General features: G+C 40.5%; 1 protein-coding gene across 5 annotated transcripts in view; it reads right to left on the minus strand.

Moving 5' to 3' along the window:
* Positions 1 to 22,090, minus strand: part of PHACTR1 (phosphatase and actin regulator 1) — a 317,085-nt gene that overhangs the window by 62,242 nt on the left and 232,753 nt on the right. For 4 of the 5 annotated variants that reach the window (XM_086740215.1, XM_086740216.1, XM_086740217.1 and 1 more), the window contains 3 exons: positions 11,280 to 11,360; positions 4,968 to 5,153; positions 3,784 to 3,990 (listed from right to left, as the gene is read on the minus strand). In XM_086740215.1, coding sequence (XP_086596341.1) covers positions 3,784 to 3,990; positions 4,968 to 5,153; positions 11,280 to 11,360 — 474 coding nt within the window. The remainder of the gene's footprint in view (positions 1 to 3,783; positions 3,991 to 4,967; positions 5,154 to 11,279; positions 11,361 to 22,090) is intronic. The other variant, XM_086740218.1, reaches the window with a different exon arrangement.

A 22,090-nucleotide genomic window follows, 5' to 3' on the forward strand; every position in this document is an offset into this window, starting at 1 on the left:
AAAGCACAATCTCAGAACCAAAAATGTGCTATGCCTCTCCTCAAAATCTTGAATGAAGAAAGCAAGAGAATGCAAAAGGTTTTTCAAAGCTTAAATAAAATAGTTGAGTGTCCAGATATGACCAAGGCTATGCCCCACTGTAATATTAGGCTAAATTTGGACTCAAATACACTCAGGTGTTGCTGAGACCCCAGCTTAATGGCATATATTTTGTTCTCTGATGTTCTAGGTGACTTTACGGGTTACTGGTGATTCAGTTGTTCGAATGGAAAATATCTAATTAACTTCAGAAAACATTACCTGTGCTGGTGAGAAGTAACAACTTAATGAACCAAGATCAAAAGGAGCTTTACACTACTGGGGTATGCGGTCTATCAAATCAGATATGACCAGTCTTCTTGCCACTTTTGGCCATTAAAGATTTTATGATAATGTCGGGACTTCACCCCAGCAGTCCAATTAAATTCAGTCCCAGGTGATTATTTCAGCTCCTCTTATATTTTCAATGAAGGGGCTGCAAGTGTTGTCCTAAATGCCTGGGTTCTGCATGTGGATACTGGAGAAATAAAATGATGAAAGAAAATATGTCCATGAAAGTTGTCCATGAAACGATGGTATCAGAACAGTTGAGAATCATGTTTTTTCTCTGAGGGTTGCCTGTCTTCTAGGGCTGTGTGGGCACTTTCACACCCAGTGCTGTGATATGGACATTCCCTGTGGAGCCAGCATCATCAGGAGCATGGGAGACGGTGTGAGGCAAAGTATGGAGCACCTTCTGCAGTGGCTGCTCTGCAGTCTGCTCTTGGCTCTGTCCCTGTTCCTGCTCTGCCCTGTTCCCACAGTGCCTCAGCCCTGAGAAGATGCAGGCCAATGTTGTGCGATTTATATTTGCTAGAGGCAATTCTCTATTCTTGTTGCCTTTACAATGGATTTTTCCTTTTCATTCTTCCTGAAATTAAATGTGCTCTTACATGTTTATTTTAGGCCTACTCTTTTATGTGTGTTTCTTACTGAGGGAAAGGCCAATCTTTGTCTTGGCATAGGATGATAGATGTTTGACATGGTTCACAAATGCTTTCAGAGGTGAGGAATGTTTCTTTTCCATTTCTAAAACCTGTATTAAGTTCTTTGCCAAACCCTGCAAGTCAGTCTTCATGCCTGTATTGAAGAACTTTGGGATAAGTTCACAGCAAGAAGGTGGCCAGACTCAAAGGAAGCTTTTCTTTCCTCAAGTTTTGTATTTAAAATATTTATCTTTTTTTTTTATTTTTCTTTTGCTACTTACCATGCCCGTAGTGATTTTATAATATATGTTTGTATAAAAATTTCTATTAAATAGATATACATATGTACACACACACATATATATCTTAAGACAGAAGTTAAGAGGTGCTTCTGTATTTTTCAGATGTGCACCTGAACCCTTCACATCTCCCCTCATAGTCTTTTTTTAACAGAGATACCAGACCATTAAACCACTGGCACTCTCCACTAGCCATGTCTAGTATGTCTTAACTTGTCCTTCAACCTTCTCACAAAATCTTCAGTAGAAAAATGGGTATACAACAAGAACAGAAAAGTCTTCACCTCGAACGCAGGAATTCAGATTTTACTTGTTTTCTCACACACAAGCTGAGGCTGTCCCTGGAGTAATTAGTAAAAGAATAGCATTAATTCTACTTCTCACTGATGAGGGTGCTTCATTAGGACTGATCGCTCATTTCCAAAGATTATACACAGCTAAAATAATTACCAGTGGAGAACACAAGGCACTGAACAACACATATATCCTTTAGATCACCAAAGTAAATGGATCCTTAGTAATAAGTTTAATACTTTCACTTATAAGGTATGTATAAATGAGGCTTTCAGTTCTACCGGGAATAACTGTCAATTAAATTAGGGCCGTATGACTAAATCCAAATCTCTGTTCCTCTTTCCTGAGGGTTCCCTGTTTGCATGTACAAGAGTCTGTCTAGATGTACATACAAGAGTTTACTTGGGACTGGATGAGAGATCACCACAGGTCACCACAAAGTAAGAGAAGTCACAGTTGGTTTTGCTTTCATTGCAAAGTTGTCACCATCAAGCAACTGACTTATGCTGACAGCGTGAGCCTGATTCTGCTTCACACAAAATTTCTAGCTGCAAACATACCCCACACCAGAAGCCCTCATCCTCTGATTCTTCTGCTCGTACAAATGAAAGGCTTATGAACGAAGGACATTTAGTATCTGAGTTTTTTTCTATGCTATTCCTATTTTCTAAAATTTCTTCTATGTTGGCCTAATTTCCGAGCAGCTTCTTGTAATTGGGACAGAGTGTTATGGGAGATCATAGGAAGCCGGTTTTGTCCTCACCTGAAGCCATTCATACTGCTGCCTGGCTTTGCAGGCTGCAGAACTGCCCATTCAGTTTGTAGTTCAAGGCACAATATTAACCATTATGCGTAGATATTGGCAGGCAAGAAAGTAAAGAGAGTTCACGTAAGATGAACAAAACTATACAGAACAAAAATGTGTGGTCATCCAAACAGAAACATGAAAAGACTACGTAGATATAGCAGAGAAAACCAGAACATGCTCTTTCCTAATGGGCTCTTTCCTGATATAGACCTTAACCCAAATAAAACGTGTATTAACTGTCAGGAAACAAAAAAACCCCATCTAGAATGTATTAATGCAGACTGCAAATTTCTCACATCAGCCCTGAAAAGATCAGTGCAGCTTTAGATCAACCCACTGAGAAGACTGCTAGCCGCCACAGTCAGAGATGCACCACACCTCATCTTGAACTCAGGATTTTGAGGTGCTGCCTCCTGGGCAGCAGTTGTAATTATGAGCAGACTGTTCAAAAGGTGCAGGCAAGCATTTAGACATCCTTTTTTTTGGTCTGCGTAAATGTAGCCATCCTTTGCTTTGGTGGTCTAAATGAGAGATCACAGTGAGGAGATCCACTAATCCTCCTTCCTCATCTACCTAGAGCTTTGAATCCCAAAGAGCGTGGACACTTGTGAAAACATCTGGAACACAAAAAAGGAGCCTGCATTGTCTACTGTTGCTAGCTGCCATGCAGTGAGAGATAAACTGCAGCATAAATTGCAGGACATAAAAATCTTGATTGTTGGGAACTGGAGCTGCCCATCATCATCAGGACTGATCAGTGGGAGGAGAGCAGTCAGAGCAGGGGTGGAAAGGGGGAGCAGTTAGGCAGGCAGTGTGAGCAGGGAAGCAAAATAGCAAGAAGGCATGGGACAGAATGGCCTGTGTAAGGATCAGGGGGCCAAGTAAAAGACAAACATATGGAAAGATATAGGGTGTGTGCAGGGGGACCTGCCCAGAAGGCAGCTGAGGGGAAAAGCAACAAAGGGCAAAAGGAGAAAGCAAAATTCTCCCTTTCTCCTCAATCCTCACCCCTTTTCTCATTAAAGACATTTGAAGATTTAATGTATTTTCCTGATACTTCCTTTCCCATCAAAGCACATCCTGCAATTTGATAGTAAGTCTTGATGAGTAAGAGTGAGGCGGGTTAGGAAACGCAGCGGCAGCCTTAGGTAATTACAACTGAGGGGGGAAGTGCCCTGAAGCAACCTCGATGAAGGTATCATCTGAAAACGCTTCGTGCTCCCTGCCCTAGGTACAACACAGATACATTACCAGTACACACAACAACATGTGCAAACAGCGTTACAGAAGAAGGAAGGACACCAAGAACCTTGCTGTAAGGGCAGGTTTTTCCTATAAGGGAAATGGTGGTGCCGAGGGTCCAGGAATACCTACTTACCAGTTAAGTGGCTGGCAATCCTGGCAATAGGTTTAGGAGGCAGGGCAGGGGGCTGTTTGAGGAGGGACAACTGTTTCACTGGGGTGTCCTCATGGTCTCCAGCGAAAGCGGCAGATTTTTTGGGGGGAAGTAGCAGGACTGGCTTAGCTGTAGGATCTTGGGACAGGAGGACGCCGGACTCATTGGATGTGGGGCTCTCTTCAGACACTGGAGGACACAACCACATCATAGACGCAACAACGTTACGAGCAAAGCAGCAGCGGATACAGCCATAGTAAGACAAGAAAAGCAGCGCAGCAATGCAGATTAAGAAGGACTAATAGATTTCACTCAAACATCATATAACATAGAAAGGAGGACAGAAAGAAAGAGAGAAAAAGAGAAAGAGAAACACACATCTACACAACAACCGAATTTCCCATTACCTCTCATAGAAGCCAGCTCCCTTATGCCGGACTGGAATGTATTCCCACATCTTGAACAAAAATCAAGAGCCTTAAAATGTCACATCTCAGACGATCTGTCACCACAGCTTGCTCAGGACCAGATATGTTAGCAGGTGGTCTCTAAACTTATCCTATACATGTAAAAGCACCTCACGGGGCCTACTCTGTTTCAAAGAGGCCGCATAGTTGTGCAAGATTATGGACAAACACTTCTACCAGGCACTTTTCCTCACCTGATCTTCATTCACAACTCTCAGCATTAAGCGATGTAGAAAGAGGAGCCAAACTAGATCTCTCTGCATGGGTCGGGGAAGAAGTACAGAGAGCCGCCCCTAGGATAGAGCAGCTGGCTGTGTCAGCTACTGAAAGCTGTGCGGTGTGAACGACACCCAACACCACGCAGCAGGTAAAAGGCAGGATGCTGCACCCTCAGGTGTCAGCTCTCTGCTCTGGAGTTCATTGGCACAGCTGAGATGCAGCTGGAGAGTTAGAAATCTGCTCTTAAATGTTGACAAAGCGCAGGATACTTGTGTAGAAGTAGAGGCTACTTCTACATCGAGTCAGTCGAAATTTCTCATGGAGCATCCAGTGACAATCTCTCTGCTGCCACTTCCTTCTCCATCAGAATACCTTGGACTTCAACAAGAATCTCTCAGGGCTAGACATGAAATGTTAGAAGTCGGAAACTTGTTTCAAACAGCTTAGAGTATCCACATCATAATGTAAAAAATACGTTACCTGTCCCATCCATGATCTCTGTTGTTGGGAGCACCTCGTATGAGCAGGGTTCCCCAGGTGCTGGACCTGACTCCAGTTCTGCTAGGGCTGGCAGGGATACCTGGCTGGAGCTCAGCACTTGCCCAGAGCCCAGAGGCTGCCCATTCTCCAAAGCTCCTTCTTCATTTGGTATGGAAAGTTCCCCATCTGTTCATGGTTGGAGAAAAGCAGAATAACAACAGAAGACATAAATAAGACACAGAAAGACTTTTAAATGAAATCTGCTATCTCCATTAGCTTGTTTGCAGTTGAGGAATCTGAACTGAGATCTTGTATGTATACAGGAGACACAGGGATAAGGACCAAAATAATATGGTTTGTATCTCAAAAGTACAACTTGTGCATATCATTTCTTGGAGATGTCTGACTGTGATGTTCTGTCCACAACAGTTTCACAGAAATCTGACAGCATTCCACTTGCCTTAAGGAGTTATTAAGATTCGGGAAAGATCTGTCAAATATCTGTGTTGATCCTTTGCTTACCCTAGGATGGTCATTATGATCCATGGTCTAAGTTGGATGGTTCTTGACCATTCTCCATCCATGGGGCCATGTGGCCCCATCCAGGGCCACAAAATCCATTTTCCCTCTGTCTCTGTTGAAGTTGGGAAGTCAGGAATAAGAATAGGCTGGAATGGAAGCTAAGGAGCTTTCTTAAAGAACACTAATATACACAGTATGTAATTTAGAATATTTTAATAATAAAAATAACAAGAATTATTCTCTTCCCTTACACCAATTTTTACACTGTAATGGAGACAAGCAAAATCACAGAAGTATGTCCCTATTTCACACACAAATAAAAACATTACAGCTACCAGCATCAAGAGTTTAGGTAAGGGAGAGAATAATTTTTACAGTCGCCTGGTGTATTGTCTTGATACTGGGATATAGCAGAAAGCCTGTTTTTAAAGTTATTAATAGTATCTCTGCTACCTGAGCAAAATTTCTGTAACAGCAGCTGGTAGTTTCTTTCTTACCAAACACCACTTCACATTAGAAATAATACAGAACAGAAGCGAGGGATCAGATCATTTTCTACGGTGTCAACCCGCATGATTTTTATCTCAGAACTTGTTTTCTGCAGCACTCTGGTACCTGGAGGCGGTGACTACATGGATATCTCAATTACAGTTTCAGAAAGGAAAGTGTTCAGCCCCTGTGGTTATGGGTGGTAGTCTGAAAATATAACCAGAATGTGAGCTGTAAGGCTAAAAACCAGCAGGCAATTAAATAAAGCCTAATTTTACTATGCATTTAAATTATTCTTTTAAGTCAAATTCAGGATTTCAGTATCTGGTTCTTCATTTTTGGGCACCTCTGATTAGCCATATTACTGCTCAATGTACCAAGCAGAGATGCACATCATTCAAATGAGTGCATATCTTCCTTCCCCTCATAGGGCTAAAACGTGCGTAATACTACGGAAAACAATACTGAAAAGAAAAAAAATTAAGTCTCACTTATGTGTCAAGACACAGCAATTAACAAGTCTGAAAGTACATTAGTTGGAAAGTATTCAGAATTAAGTTTCTGCCTTTTAAAGCTTTTCTACAGTGAGTGAAGATGGTCTCCTGCTTATTTTGGAATTGTTAGAAATATGAAAGTCTTGACTTTCTGGTTTTTGTTGGGGGCTGTTGGAAGACCTAGAGAGTTATTATGGTACACAGCCACATCATACCAGACTGAAACGTGACCCACGGCTTTCAGAGCAATCAACTGAGCTGGCTAAAAGGTGGCAACATTAATCAAAACTGAAGGTTTTGGCCAGTGGTTCACAGCACAGTCTCCTAACTGCTGTGGTCATTCAATGTAAACCCATTTATTTCCCTAGGCAGCAAAAATCAAACAACAGTTCAGCCAGTATTTAAGCTGAATGTTTTTTTTTACTTTTGGGTGGAAATGGTATGTGTTCTGTGCTTGCTCTATCTCCCTCTCTCTCTCTTATAAACACACACCTTTACACATGTTTGGGATAGGGGCTGCTGTTGTCTCAGTTACCTGGTTTCATGAAAGAGCGTAACTGTTTCTTATGCAGAGCAACTGTTTCTCGAATGAAAGGCAGTGATTGTGCCCAGCAACACTTATTAATTCAGTGCAGGACTGAATTTGACCATAACTGTGAGCAGACAAAAAGTATGCATGATAAAACCACTAACATTTAGTTTTTGGAGGGATGTCTGCACATTTTTTATGAAGTGGAATGCCTATCATAACATGCTGAGCCCCTGGAAATCTTACTGTCTTAAGTGCACCTGGCGCTTCTCAAGGTATATTCAGCATGATTTAAGAAGATATCATTCAAATGACCCATTGAAGTTTATGATTGCACAAAACTAAAACATGAGATAAAATTTTGGCTTTTACTTTTTGTCATAACAAAAAGCATGACAGCTTTTTGTACTGACAGCATAACCTCTTTTAATCTTCCCTCTGAATATCTCCAGTCTTCATGCAGACTCTAAAACTTGTCCTTGGATTTGACTGAAATAATCAGACATGACACAGAATCATCACGGAAATACACACCCTAAATCAGATCTTGCTTAAAGAAGAACTACATGGGGAGCTACTCAAGTACAGCAAACGGATCAAACACAGAGATAAAATAATTTGTAGAGTGAAGCATATCTTAGTGTGAATTAATCCTGGATCAGAGACATGCTTGACAGCCAGATATAAAAGGCAAATTATTTATTATTTTTAAAGTATTGAAAGCTGTCCTGGTTAGCTGACACACAAATGAAAAGAATTCTGGTAATGCAATTATTACATATACACAGATGCATCAATTAATCTTCAGAAACTGGCTATGAGTTTAAAGTTAATTTTGCACAGTGATAACATGTAATCTTTTGTTCTCACACTTGCTAAATCCTTTGCTGTGTTTCCACAGAGCCTGCTACTACTTAGTGGAGAACAAGTTTCCTCAAATGCATGAGCTGTGATAATGCCACCTGAGTGTGAATCAGCTGGATCTGGATGGGATAAGAGAGAGTAGCTTGACCTCTGCAGCAACAGGAGCGCACGGAGGCTGCCCTTCTGTTACTCATGAGGCTCTGCATACCTGAAGTCAGCAAAGAAACAGGACCTACCTCAGAGGAAACTCTTTGATGCAGAGGACTCTACCCAGACACTTTGATTCACCTTAGCGTGTGAAAATAACAGCATGAAATGAAGGTGCAGAAATGCATAGATGACATGTTCAAAACATGTGGCCCCTAAGCATGGTTTGTACTCCTGAACTCACTTGTCACTTCCACTTTCAGGTACTTCAAAAAAATTGCCTATTGCAAAGCAGTCCGCAGTGCATCTGGTACAGACCAGTTTGTTGTTTGTTTAGACTGGAGCTCTGCCTACCCTCACACCGGGTCTTTTCACTCTGAACACCCTGGACTCGGGAACTTCTTGCATGTCTGAATAGTGCCACGCTCATGTGCTCTTTCCACAGATAAATGGCTAAGGAAGTCAAGATGATGAGAAGAGTTCAAAATCCTGCATTTTTTTCCACTTCGGGTTATCTCCTTCAGTACTTGTCTGCTTTCAAGTAAGACTGTCAAAGCAAGCATTCTCAATGGCAAAGGCTAGGATGGGCAGAGAAAAATTCATGCCCTTCTCTGCCATGCCCCTCATGGGCTAGGGGATAGAAAACTGAGTGTTCTGGCATGTAGTCAAGGCCTGTCCCCAGGGCTGTTTCCCAGCCTTGGTAGCTACCTTAGCATCCTCCTTGACTTCAGTCTCTAAGCAGATCCCTGTTTTTTTTTTTTTTTTTTTGATCCTGTGGAGTATAAGACAGGCTGACATACAGATGTCCTCCCTGCTTCTAGAGGAGTTCAAATCCTTTCAACATATTGAAACTGCAGCACAACTGACTCTCCGGTGGCTGCCATGCCTTCCTCCTTGCTGCATTACCATTGCCACTTCTTCAAACTTACGCTCACACACTGCCACAAAATCTGCATTAGCACATTAAGTGCAACACTTCCAAATCTTGTCAGGATTTAGCTAATCTGAAATTTGTGTCTAAATCCATCATTTTGATTAGACAGAAAGTACAAGCATATGAAAGTATAAAAAATGAAGACCGCCCATGCTTCCTTGCAGAACCATTGCAGCGTTGTCCCTGAAGCAAGCAAGCAATCAGTACACACTCATATTCAGAAACTTCTCACTATAGGCAATCTCATGTACTACAAGTAGATTCAATTCTTTGTCTGGCACCATGGAACACTGGGCAATTCTAAAGCCAGATGCTTTTGGGATGGTTACACTTTTACGTGAAAATCAAAGCTGTTTATCCATGTGTGGGAGAAATGTTGTAACAAAAATCTGAGTTCTTCTAAATGCTGCAGTATGTTCTGAGTTGCAGGTGAAAGCTGTATTTTTAACCTCTTGGCACTGCCTGCCCACAAACTACTAGAACAGCAGGTGCCTCATCAGATACTTCTTCGACTTACTATTTTTCCAGAAGTACACACTATTTGAAAAAATTACAAGCTTTGCCTGCATTTTCAGATGACTCAAGTCACAAAACACTGTAAATGGAAGATAGCAGAAACTGATTCGGTCATGAGTCTGGCCCTTGCCAAGAAAAGACCTCTCTGTAGTTCGGTCTGGAGTGGTTTCACTTGACTAGTTTAAGTGTGAGGGTCACTGAAATGACAAAAGCATTTCTTGTTTCCCAAATATAGCAGCTGGACTGCAGTGACTCCCCCATGTGTGAACACTGTGACTTACTGTGCTCTGCAAACTTTTAAGCTGCTGGATGACACAAAGTTCTCTGAAAAGCCAGCAAATCCTGCAGCAAACAGGTCAGAGTGTCATTTTATACAGCAGGTGAACAAACTTGCTAATTCTGTTTTTATTCAACATAGAAGATACGATAAAACCAATACTAGGCACACTACAAGCTCCAGAATTTTCGGTTCTGGGCCACTCTTTCCATATTAAGTTTCCTTTGATCTGTATAAATTTTTTTAAGAAAGAAAAATGCAAAATTAGTCACTCACGGGCTGTTTCTGTCTGCTTTGTCCACCTCTTAGGAAAGGGAGACAAAGAGATTCAACATTGTGGCTACACTTATTGTCTGTACAAGATGCCTCTTAGAATCATAGAATATTTTGGGTTGGAAGGGACCTTTAAAGGTCATCTCGTCCAACTTCCCTATCCAACCTGGCCTTGAACGTTTCCAGGGATGGGGCATTCACCACCTCTCTGGGCAACCTGTTCCAGTGTTCTACCACCCTCATAGTAAAAAAAAATTTCCTAATGTCCAATCTGAATCTACTTTAAAACCATTATCCCTCTCTTGCAATTTTTAATTTTTTTTTCCTCTTAAAAAAATAAACAGCTCAGGTTAGTAAATTTTTAAATAATCTATCCTTTCCCAATAAGCTAGACTAAAAAAGTAGGCAGTGGATTTAAATGCTCTAGACGTTAGGGGGTATACCCTACTTCTATTATCTGTGAGAATTTGTAACTTCTACTGACTTCTAACAGGTTTTGTACTGGTATTGTTAAAGACTTTTAGACTTTGAATTAATGAGGCTTTAAAGCACATGCATAAGTTGTATTAAGAGGCAACTTTGGCATATCTTTATATAATTTACTGAATTTCTTACATTAGCTATTGACAAGGGAAGCAGCAAAACAAATAAAAGCTGCAGTTAAAGATTGACACACATGTAATAAATGTCAAATATGTGTTGCTGCATTACAGGTGTATAACAATGGTGTTTGTAAAACAATGGTGTTCTGCATAAACAATACATTAGCAACTCAACAAATTAATTATTCTGAACAAGGAATTATTAATATTATGTCTTCTGAGCTGTTTCAAGGGAATGGGCACTGTCCTGTGCTTGTCAGTATCCAAAATCTTTAAACATGTCCCTTTTCCACAACAGTTAATCCTGCAGTGACTCAGCCAGGCAACAATAACACATGCAGGCACAGACCCACTCCATCTCCCTGCAGTCTGGATGCCTTGCTGTTTTGCAGCGACTGACTCTTGCATGCTGCCATGATTTTGTACTTCTGCTGGTTTACATTTCTGATTAGCTTTCTGTTTCATTTTGCTAGGTAACTATCACATTTATCCCAAGGAGAGGGGCAGCCCATGGTGAAATCAAACAAGATGTTTAGAGACCTTATCCTGCACAGTCCTACAATTAAGGACCCTATTCCCATTTTTCAAATGCTACAGTAATGTAGTATCTGGCCATAAAATTATATGGGACGTCAGTTTAATGTTGTGAAAAGAAGAACACTTACCTTTATCAAAAATTTCTTTCAGCACTCCTCGTTTTATAAGCTCCTCTCTGCTTTGCCTCATTGATATTTTTCTTTCCAAAGCTGTAAGCAAAGGAGAAGAGTCAATATAAAGAGAAAAGAAGGGAAATGATAGTTTTAAAAGGCTCTATGCCTTTTAAGGTATTTAAAAAATGCTTTTTCTCCTCTTCAAGTCAGTGGTAAATTAGCATCTCAAAATAAAGGCTACTGGCAGGCCAGAGAACCTGCCTTCTGCTGTAGCATGGCCGTTATTGACAGAAATGGCTATAGACCGACCAATGTGAAGGCATGCCTGCACTCCCACTGCTTCATTTTGACACGACCCAAGCATTGCTGCGAAGAATTAGAGACAGCAAAGGGAGAAAAAGGCAATTAGTTGGAGAGGGAAAGGTAAGAAAGGAGGCAACTCGAAGGATCATGGCAATGAAAGATGTGGCCATAGACTGTCCCCAGGCCATGGAAGAGGACTGGCACTTCTACTGCCCTGAAGCCAAGGTCTGTTTGCCACAAGCTCCAATGAGAGCAAACAAAGGCGTTTAGGAGAGCGCAAAAAAAGAGCTGTTTAGTGGAGCCTTCTCCTCCCTGGAGGGGTGTTTTCCCCAGAAAAAGGTGTAAATGAGGGAAACTCCATGAGAGTCACTGCAATTTATACCAGATCTGAACAGTCTGAGTCCTGTATTGGCTGCTTGGAGACCATGGTCACTGAGGCGGCAAAATGACAGATAGAAATTTCATGTTTGTTTAGTTCAGCAGTAATTAAAACAATGTCCAATTAACCAAAACACCACAAAGGACATGCATTCAGGCAAAGAGCTGAAAGCCAGCAAGTAAGCGGCACAAGAAGTGATGTGCAGCAGTGGCTGTGTCTGCGCGTGCTCTGCGAGAAACAAGCCTGTGCCTGCCAAAAAAGAGGCACAGTCAAGGGCAAATCGCTTCTGCCATATGCTCCCCTATCAGACCCAGCGCAGATACACGCACACACAAATGAACCGGGACTTAGCATCTCCAGTCTGGCCAAGGCAGATTTAAAGCAAAAGAGGCTCGGAAACCCTTGCTCCATCCCTGAAAACACGAGGTTGTAACCTTTTCTGGCACTACTGCACGTTGGCTGTTCCCGCAGGGGCACAGTATACTTGGTGAATTAGCTATACTTATACTGACACACGGCTCTCATTACAACTTACGTGCTGTCAGATACACATGGCTTAGTATGAACAGACCAGCTCTGCTTCACCTTTTTCCATAGGATATATGTAGGTTTCCCCATTTTTAAACTAAGTTTTGAATGTGTATTCTTCAGGAAAAAGAAGGTCAGCAGGTACAGTCAGTAGCCCTGGTCTCCCCTAAACACACCCTCTGAACTTCAGCATCAATCAGAATTAATGGCAGGTCCCTTTGCTGAGGCACAAGACCTCACACCCATTAGCCAGCCACATGGTATCGTTTTATTTTTGATGCTGTTAACATAACAGCTGGAGCATTTTCCAGAGTGCCTTAGCCCCAATTCAAGAAGTGCTTTAAACATCTCACCGACTTGCAATGAAACTTGAAAAGAAATATCCAACAATCAGACTGGAGTCACGCTGCAGACTGTTCCCCACCCTGCCTTTTCCCTGCACTGAAGGAGCCTTGTTCTGGTACAGCATTTAAAGCTCGCTCCCCATCCTCAAGAATAGCTGCCCTCAACCCCTCCAAAAACAGCCAAACACACCTACAGATAACTTCCCAGATTTCTCCCATCAAATAAATTGTTAAAACCCTGACTGACTTTGAAAGGCAATTTGGTAACACCCAACGCCTTTTCCAAGAGGCCCAGGAAAGCGTAATTTTCCATTGATGTAAGCAGCAAACAGCACCCAGTCTGTCTGAGATTGTTCTTCAGCGGAAAATCAAGTTGGGTGAAACAGCAGCAAAGCAGTTTCTGCATATAGGCAACAGTAATGCTCACAAAACAAAGACACGGGCATATACTGCTGTTTCTGTACTTTACCTTAAATAGCTGAGTAACAGATCTGCATTTTACATACAAATTCACTGGGACCCATCTGGGTTCACCGTCTCATCCTCCTGCCTATTCAACAGCTGCCTATGCAAGGTAGCAGCGTTACTACTGACCTCATGGCTAGGAAGTCCCATCACGTTATTAAAGTCGTGATAATAAACACAGTAATTTCGTGGATTGGAATGAAGGCTTTTGGGGGACTGACTGCTATAGAGGGCTAGCAGAACATTTTGAAGAGGTTCAGGAGTGCCTTTCCCAAAAAATTGCTAGGTAAGGCACTCAACTATTGACCAAGAATTCTCAAAGTCATGGACTATTTTTGCAGCCTAGAAGAGTTTTGAAGATGAAATATACTTTTGGAAGATGTAGGTTTTCCAGATACTTCCAGATACTCCACTTCTGCTGAAGAATGAAAAAAAAAACAACCCTCCAGTTTGAAGCTCAGACTAAACCAATTTTTTTTTTCAGGATCCAAATCCTTTCTAAGTAGGTACAGAGCTTAAAGTATTAATTATTTTCCTGCTAAGCCAGTTTAATTAATAAGATATTTAGAGGAAGGGCATGCTGGGCTAAGAGCAGCACTGAATGATAATAACAGATGTTATACTGAAACTATGGAACATCCTGCCTTCCTTTAATACAAATCTTCCTCCCAAACAAGTCTTGTACATTTAAGTGCATAAACTTCTATCCTACTGTTGGATCAGGCGGAAAAAACATCACAAGTGCTTAGATGCAGAACTTATTAGGACCTAACAGCCTGAACAATTAAATGTTTCACTCAGTCTGGATTTCTCTGGCAAAGATTGTCTATTTTTTTAGGAAGGATTTTCTTTTCAAGCAGAAAGCCGATACAGAATGAATTCATTCACTCTCCACTGAGAAGCGATCCATTCATAGCAGAGGATAAATAAAAATCTCTGCATTAATCCTTGATTCATGAGAACCTTGTAAATTCTGTGATGGAGAAAAATTAAATATAATTAATATTTAACAAAAGATGTATTACTTCATTGGCGATTTTCCTTGGTGATTAACCTCATTTTGGTCATTTGCACAATCTTCCAGGAGATTAGAAATAAGCATTAAGCCCTCTTTATGGGGTCTACTCATGCCAAAAACTGGTTTTCTTAACAAATTTGTCTATTCTCCAAGAAACTCTCAGTTACTAATTTACAGAAATGAGCATATGTGTATTTTACGGTGTAAGCATACAGACCTTGCCAGTGTGCTCTGCAGTATGCTGTTTCTTTTAAGCTCTGATGAAGAAACAGTGGGAAATATTTTTATTAATGTTTCTAAGCTGGTGTTTTTGAACTCGTCCCTCAGGAGCAGCACCCTTCCGCTGCTCAAGCAGAGCTTTTCTCTGTGGCAGACCCATTAAGATCAGTAAAGCCTTGACAGGGTCAGGAGGATTTCCCGCCCCTCCGTTCTGGAAATCAAGTTCAGTTTTGTCTTTATTCCTTTAATAAGCAGTGATGGCAGCAATTGGGTGCTGCTCCTCCAGCAGAGAAGGTGAAGCTCGCTGCTGCCTCTGTGCCAAGTGCTTCTGCTGCTCCATTAACCAGCCAAAGAGGCGTTTATTTAGTCAGGATGTGTAACCTTTCTGTCCTTCCCATCCTTCCCTCCATGACCAAAACATCTCAGATGAACTCTTCCAACATGCATCTATAGGGGAATAAATTGGCCTTCTTTGCATAACTTGTCAGGCAAGGGGCGGACTGAATAACCAAGTCCTGCCCTTTCTTCTCATTTGACAGCTGAAACTAAACCCCAGTCTGTGCCAGTCATCTGAATCTTAACCGTGCTTTTTTCTGAGGCTGCCCTTGGCCTTTGTCTTAAAAAGCAGTGAGGGTTGCTTTGCAGGAATTCTTCGTTTCAAACACCACTATAATTTCCATGATGATTTTAGGTTGTTATAGAAATGGAGCTTAGAGTACAAGCTTTCTGGTGCATCAATTATATTTGGATTCAACAGGTAGAAATTTGCTTTGCTAATAATTCAGATCTGAATAATTAGAAACAAGTAAACCAATTGCTTTGCACAGTGTTAAGACAAACAACCATCAATATTTCCTTTAGGCTTCTAAGGAATGGGAGATTTCCAGATGTGATGGATTATATACCAAAACACCTTACATGCCTCTGAGATGGCCTCCTTATATATTAAGAGCAGGTCTCTCGTATGGTTGACCTCAGCCTAATGTAAGCATCTAAAACAGGCTGAACTGCACCTTGGAAGTGTCTGTTAGTCCTTACTGACTGTAAAGGAAGCAAAGGGTGAGTAGCTGAGATAAAGACGCATAAAATCCACTCCTGAAATCAAAATTGTCTGAAAAGTGTAGTTTTAAGAAAAGAAATGCTGCTGTAGATGAAAGTCTCAGACAGAGCTGTGGAAAATGTAGATGTGCCAGCTCTCCCAGACCTCCATTAATTTTGGGATTGTTTCAATAGCTGTGACATCACACCCAGCATTGCTGCTGTGAGCATGGGGTTTGATTAATGCCAAAACATAGCTTGGTTGAAATAACTGTTTTGCTTTGCTCAGTGCTAGATATGAATTTTGTTTGGCTTCAAACACTCTTAAGTCTCTTGAAGCCTGAGGGAAGAAAAAATACTCCAACAGGTTTTTGAATCTTTGAGATTTAAAGTTCCTTACAGAGGCTTTGGGTCTCTCTAATCTCAGCCTGGGTTTTCCTGTAAGAGTACCATCTACAAAATCTGACTCAGGTAGCTTACTACCTGGAAAGGATTAGGAGTCCCCTTTTTGTCTGTGATGCCCGCCCACGACGTTTCTTGTTCTGACTGTAGCCTAGCACTCCCATTCTATGAGATTACAAAATAAATGAACATCAGTGTGGGAAAGATGTGTGGGTATTAAAAGTCAAGCTTGATTTAAAAAAAATATATTACAAATAACTCTCCAAACCACGTACCACTACACTAGTTGACCAAATAAATCCCTTGCAGTACAGGAATAGTTTGGAAAAATTCTGTGGCATGTGCTACAAGACAAACATAAAACAGGAACAAAACCCGGCATTGATGTCACACTGGAGAAGTAACTCAAAATACTCTAGAAGCAAACCAGTATCATTATTATCATTACAGAGGTGGAAAAGTAAGGTACAGACAAGCTGAAACAACTTGGCCTGTCACCTGTGAGACAGTAGGAAAGCACTAACAGCAACTGTTCTGCAGCCAGTAGCTGACATGCTAGGCTAGGAAATGATCCTTCTAGACTTAACATCAAACTCTATTGATTTTATTTCTAGTCTTGCAAGTACAACTGGATTCATTTTAGGTTATGAGTGCATAAAACACAGAGAAGACGATACGAGGGCATCTTGCTTCACTTAAATTCGGATCAGCTCAAGACACTGGTCCATCTCCAGTTAGGAGCACCAGGACTAGCAGGACAGGGAGCATAGTAAATCTTAATTTGTGACAGGCAAGCCTTTGAAATTACACAGTAAAAATATAAACATTCCTCTGAGAATGCACGATCAAACCTAAAATCCCTAGTTAATAACCAGAAGAGTTTAAGAGGTATAACAATTGCCACACCTGGTAACTACGGATAAAAATTGAATTCTTTCATCTTTAGTGATGGTGAAAGAAAGTAAAACTGGGGAGGAAGCTGACATCAGCCTTAAGAAAACTCCAGATTTATATGGATCGCTACTATACATAAACTGCCAGAGGACAGACTTGGGAGGAAAATAAATGCAAAGTCAAATCTGTAAACACAGAATTGCATGAGCTAATCAAAATACTGCAAACAACTTTAAGCAAAGAAGATCACAATACAGTAACACAACTCAGAAATGCAGCATACAACCAAGAATTCAGCAAACATAAGGAAAGGTAGAGACATAAAATCTGAACAATTCTACCATAATTAACAGAAGGAACTGAACTAATCAGAAATACAATCCAAGAGCAGATGGACTGTAATTTTTTTCATATAGAAGGACTGAAAAAAAAAATCAATCAAAGAAGCTGCCTTCCTAGCTAAAGAACTCAATTTCAAGCTAGATCCAAAGAAACACAACATAATGGATTTCACAGGCTAAGCAGAGCAAGCCTGGCAGAAGATGAATACATGAAAACAGGAGATAAAACAAGAAACTTGGCAAATATAACAAAAGGTGTATGTTTGAAAATAATCTAAGAAAATGGAAGTGAAAAGAAAACAAGACTGTAGACACCCTTGAGAAAACTGTTCACACCTTCAACTGCTCAGCTAAAAACCAGCAAAACAGAACTCCACTGTGTCAATGAACTGTGATAGTCTATCAATAGTATTTTGGAAAGATTCGCATTTTCATCCCCTTTCTACATAATTGCTTTTCTTGTCACACTTGAGAAGTATTGTACAGCAGGTTAGTAAGAAATTCATAAAGCTGACCAGAATATTGAAAAATGAAGAAAATATATTCCTCCTATTCTTCCCTCTGAACTGCCTCACAGCGTTTTCATGAATTCCTAGATAATACTAGGTCAAGAACTGGTATTGCTTTCCACAACTTAATGAAAAATGAGGCTCTGTAGCTTAATTAAAGAAATTTGCAACAAGGTGACATAGCGTATCTTAGAGTACACCTGTTCTGCAATTACAGTGTGATTGCAGCACAGAAAGCCATACTCTGGGCATTCTGAGTATATATAATTTAGGCATCAAAAAAAGTAATGAGGGGGTGGTACTGACTTATTTGAAGGCTTTCATCCAAGTAAAAAACCTGGCAGGCTAGAAGAGCCCATGCTGAAGTCCACACTGCTCCCAGCACCCTAAGTAGCTATAGCTAGATTAAAGATAAATTGAGCATAGCTATTACCACTACAGTTCTTACTGCAATGAAGCTGTGTTCTAAGTGCCAGCGAAAGGCAGCTGACACAATCCTTATGAGAGGAGATCCATTCATGTTTTCACATGGACCGCTAGCAGATGAAACGATGGTTTCTCCTACAGGCTTCTGTGTTACAACATGCCAGAGTTGTACGTCAAAGAAACAGTAAGAATATGGGTTCCACTCATCAAGCCTTTGCAACCAGACAAGATGAGTGATGCCATCTGAAAGAAATATGTAGGAATACTGTCAGCAGGTGTACATCCCAAAGAACGGTTGCTTTTTACAAGTGACTCAACTTGTTTTAGGCACCTTGTAGTCTCAGATTTCTGTACATACAACAAATAACAACTATGCTAAAAGCAGATTAGTGAAGAGCTGGGTGAGATATTTGCCGTGTGCTTCCCTCACCCTGAGAAGATGGCACGCAGACAGACGATGCTGCAGTAGGGATCTGCAGCGTCATCTGTAATGGCAGAAATATCTATTTGCTATATCCTGCTGCATAATAGTTCAAGGGACCTTCCTCAAAGCAAAAAAACAAAGCATCCGCATGGTGGGCATTGCTAGAATAAGATAATGACTCCTGCAACTCTCTGCCACTGAACAGAATTCTCTCCAGAACAGAATTTACACATGGGATATAAATAACAAGGCAAGCTGCTGCTTTTGGGTTTGCTCCTCATGAGACGACACATCCAGGTGGCAAAATACAGAACACAGTTTACAGAAACAAGTATAGCAGATGTCAGGAAACTGGATTTTCCAGCATAACTTTTAAAGGGTGAAGGAGTAAGTTTTCCTGGGACAGAAAAAGGGAGGAAAATGTCAAGATAAAACCAAAACAGCAGCAGGCTGATGAAAGAAGGGAGGAGGAATGCTTGGACAGACCACCAGGAGATGACAACCAAACTACTGGCCAGTATTTGGTTCCCTTGTTCACCAGCTGGCAGGATAACTTTGCTGATAGAAGAGAGCTGTACTCAGAAAAACAAGCAGCACAGCTCTTTCTACAGCAACAGCCAACTGCTGTGTAGTTAATTTTACAGCTTGAGTTTACCTCACAGCTGTTAACTTCACAAACATATTTTGCCTGGTACCAACAGACAGACAGACATGTAAAATCAGTGCTTTACTTCCTAACGAAATCTTATTTTGGCTGCAGTGAAGAAAGCTTGATCTGCTGGATGCTTCTATTTCACCAGGTAGGGATTTGGGATAACTTAAAAAACACTCACACATTACCCAAAGTGTGTATTTACACATACAACATTGTTGCAGTAAATCACAATTTAGGAAACAGTTCTTCCACTTATACTGGAATAATTAGTACACAGTAGCCTCCCCAATAGGCACACAAAGCAGATGGATAGTTGTATGTCTGTGTCCACGTGTACAATTATTTAACATAAATGTTACAAAACACAGCTAGCAAGTAAGAAATACCTACTTAAATCCAAACTTGGCTTAGCATACCTTTTTGAGAGAGAAGGTATAAACATTTCAAATACTTCTTGGAAGTCATCAGTACTTTTGTACACCTAGAAAACCTCAACTAAGCAGACACAAATTAAAAATGTATTTGTTATTGGAATGAACTGGGATCAACCCTTCAACACAGACCGCTGTTAGGAGCCAAACAGGAAATCATTCATCTGATACTTGATTATAGAAACAACTGAATCACAAAGCAACAGACACTTCCTCCAAAATACGAAGATTCCTGAATTGCAGCTGTCACATCATCCAGCAATTATCATTGGACGATATTTCGTACTAGCTCATTGGTACATAATAGACTTAATGTTGAAAAAAACCCAAAATATCTTTAACACCATTGTCTTATCACCCAAAATACTGCAGTCTACTTTCTGGTTTGGAAGCCGACAGTAGTTCAAGCTACAGTAAAGCAATACATGCAATTTCAGTATGTTCTACGCATTCAGAGTCTTGGTCTGATTTTGTTATTTTTTTGGCTGTAAAGATAACTTTCCAGATGGAGGGAAACTTTCCACTGTGCATGGCAGTCCTCTGGAATCAACAGACCAAAAAAAAGGTGAGACTGGCATTTCAGTTACAGTAATATGAATGCAGAATAGCTTCACATGCACCATCCTGCCTCATAGTATGAATTATTCCATTATTTTAGCCAGAGATATTTTTTAAAAAATCCACCAATCACAAATGGTTTTATATTCCTCTCCAGTAAGTGCTGAAGTAATCAGAGAAAATAATGCATTTTTACACTTAGTATTATATGTTATCTTAATGCTTTTTTATGTGTGTGTGTGCAAAAACATTGTTATGATGCTTGTCTGGGACAGGGAGACAGAGCTGAAGATACCAAACACCTTTAGACAGTAACAATTTTGAACTGAAGTACTGACACAAGAAGCAAATTTGGAAAATAATAGGAAGAACAGTGAAGTGAAGGCAATATAATAATAGCCTAGACATTTCTTACGGTGTAATCACATCATAAATGTAGATAATATTGTCTAAAATAAAGGTATAATGGCAGTCTGATATCTCAGTATTCCAGTGTAAGTGCTTCTACTGCCCAGAACTTAATAAAGTTTATCTGTTCAATGTATAGAAAACCAAACAGAAAATTTGTAGATTCATAGATGATCTAAGGTTAAAAGGAATGGTCCAGAAGGATAAAGGCAATAGTAAACAAGTCAAATATTTTTCACAAGATTGCTAATCCTGAAGAGATTCAGCAGAATTGCAGAGCAAAACTCTTCTTTACAAGAAGCTATGGAAGTCTTTCTAAGTGAAGTGTCAATTGGAGAACTTTTTAAAGATCAGGCAGTTTTCTTCCCAAAGTTCCTCAGGAAATCAAATAGAAACTAGTAAGCATGGCATATAACCTAGATAAGATAGAAAAGTGGGCGGTGGCAAAAAGAAGGTTGTTATTTTCCAAAGAGTCCAAAAGTCACCTGGGAATTACAGACTAGTAAGCCTGGTTTCCATACCACCAGTCTAGGAACAGCTAGGTAGAACAGAGCTACAACTAGGAGATCTAGAACAGAAGAGAGATGGGAGAAGAATCATCCTAGGTTTGAGATGGGAAGTTTATAGCAGTCAAGGAATGAAAATGCTCTGTTCCATGTTAGTGCCTTCAGAGTTCCAAAACTCCTATGTTAAAGTCATTGAAAGAATTAAAATTGCATGAGATAAAAGTGAGCATCCTCTAGTGGATTAATAACATGTAGAAAGCAAGAAAGAATGCCCCATACATAAACCAGAGCATTGTGGTATGACCTGCTCTCTTTTTCACAAAGACACATTCTAGAAAGGCTGGCAATAGGGAGATTACAAAATCTGCTGATTGCAGTCAAAACTAAGGCTGCCTGCAAAGAGCTACAACAGATCTTATGATACTAAATGATGTGTGACGAAATTCAACATTGATAAGAGCAAAAAGACATTTGGGAAAAGGCAGCCCTAACTATACACACTCAATAACAACTAAATTAGTTATTCCCACTCAGAAGACAGCACTTGGAAACTCTGCAGAGAATTCCCTGAAAACATCATTGTAACGCTTGGGGCAGTAAAAAAGGAAACAGAAATTAGGAATTATTAGGAAACAAATACAGCACCTTTGTGCTAGTCTACTAGTCCACAGCTAAGACAAGTCTGGTTATCCATCTCCAAAAAGATACAGTGGAACTAAAAAAGTTATAGAAAAAGGAAAAAGAATGACTAAAGGGATGGGGTATCTTGTCCAGGAGTAAAGTGTAACAGTGAAATTTTTTTTGTCATCTCTTCTTTTATACCAAGGTCCTAGTCCCCTGATATCAACAAAAATCCATGGTAACTGTCACGTAGGCTGTGCTCTGCATGAATCAGACAGTTCCCTTGAAGGAAAATCAAGGCACAAAACAGGATAGCCAAGAATAGTACACTTGTTCTACGTACCTGCTGGTGGGAGC

This window comes from Chlamydotis macqueenii, chromosome 2, assembly GCF_036417535.1.
Source record: "Chlamydotis macqueenii isolate bChlMac1 chromosome 2, bChlMac1.mat, whole genome shotgun sequence".
Classification (NCBI taxonomy): Eukaryota; Metazoa; Chordata; class Aves; order Otidiformes; family Otididae; genus Chlamydotis; species Chlamydotis macqueenii.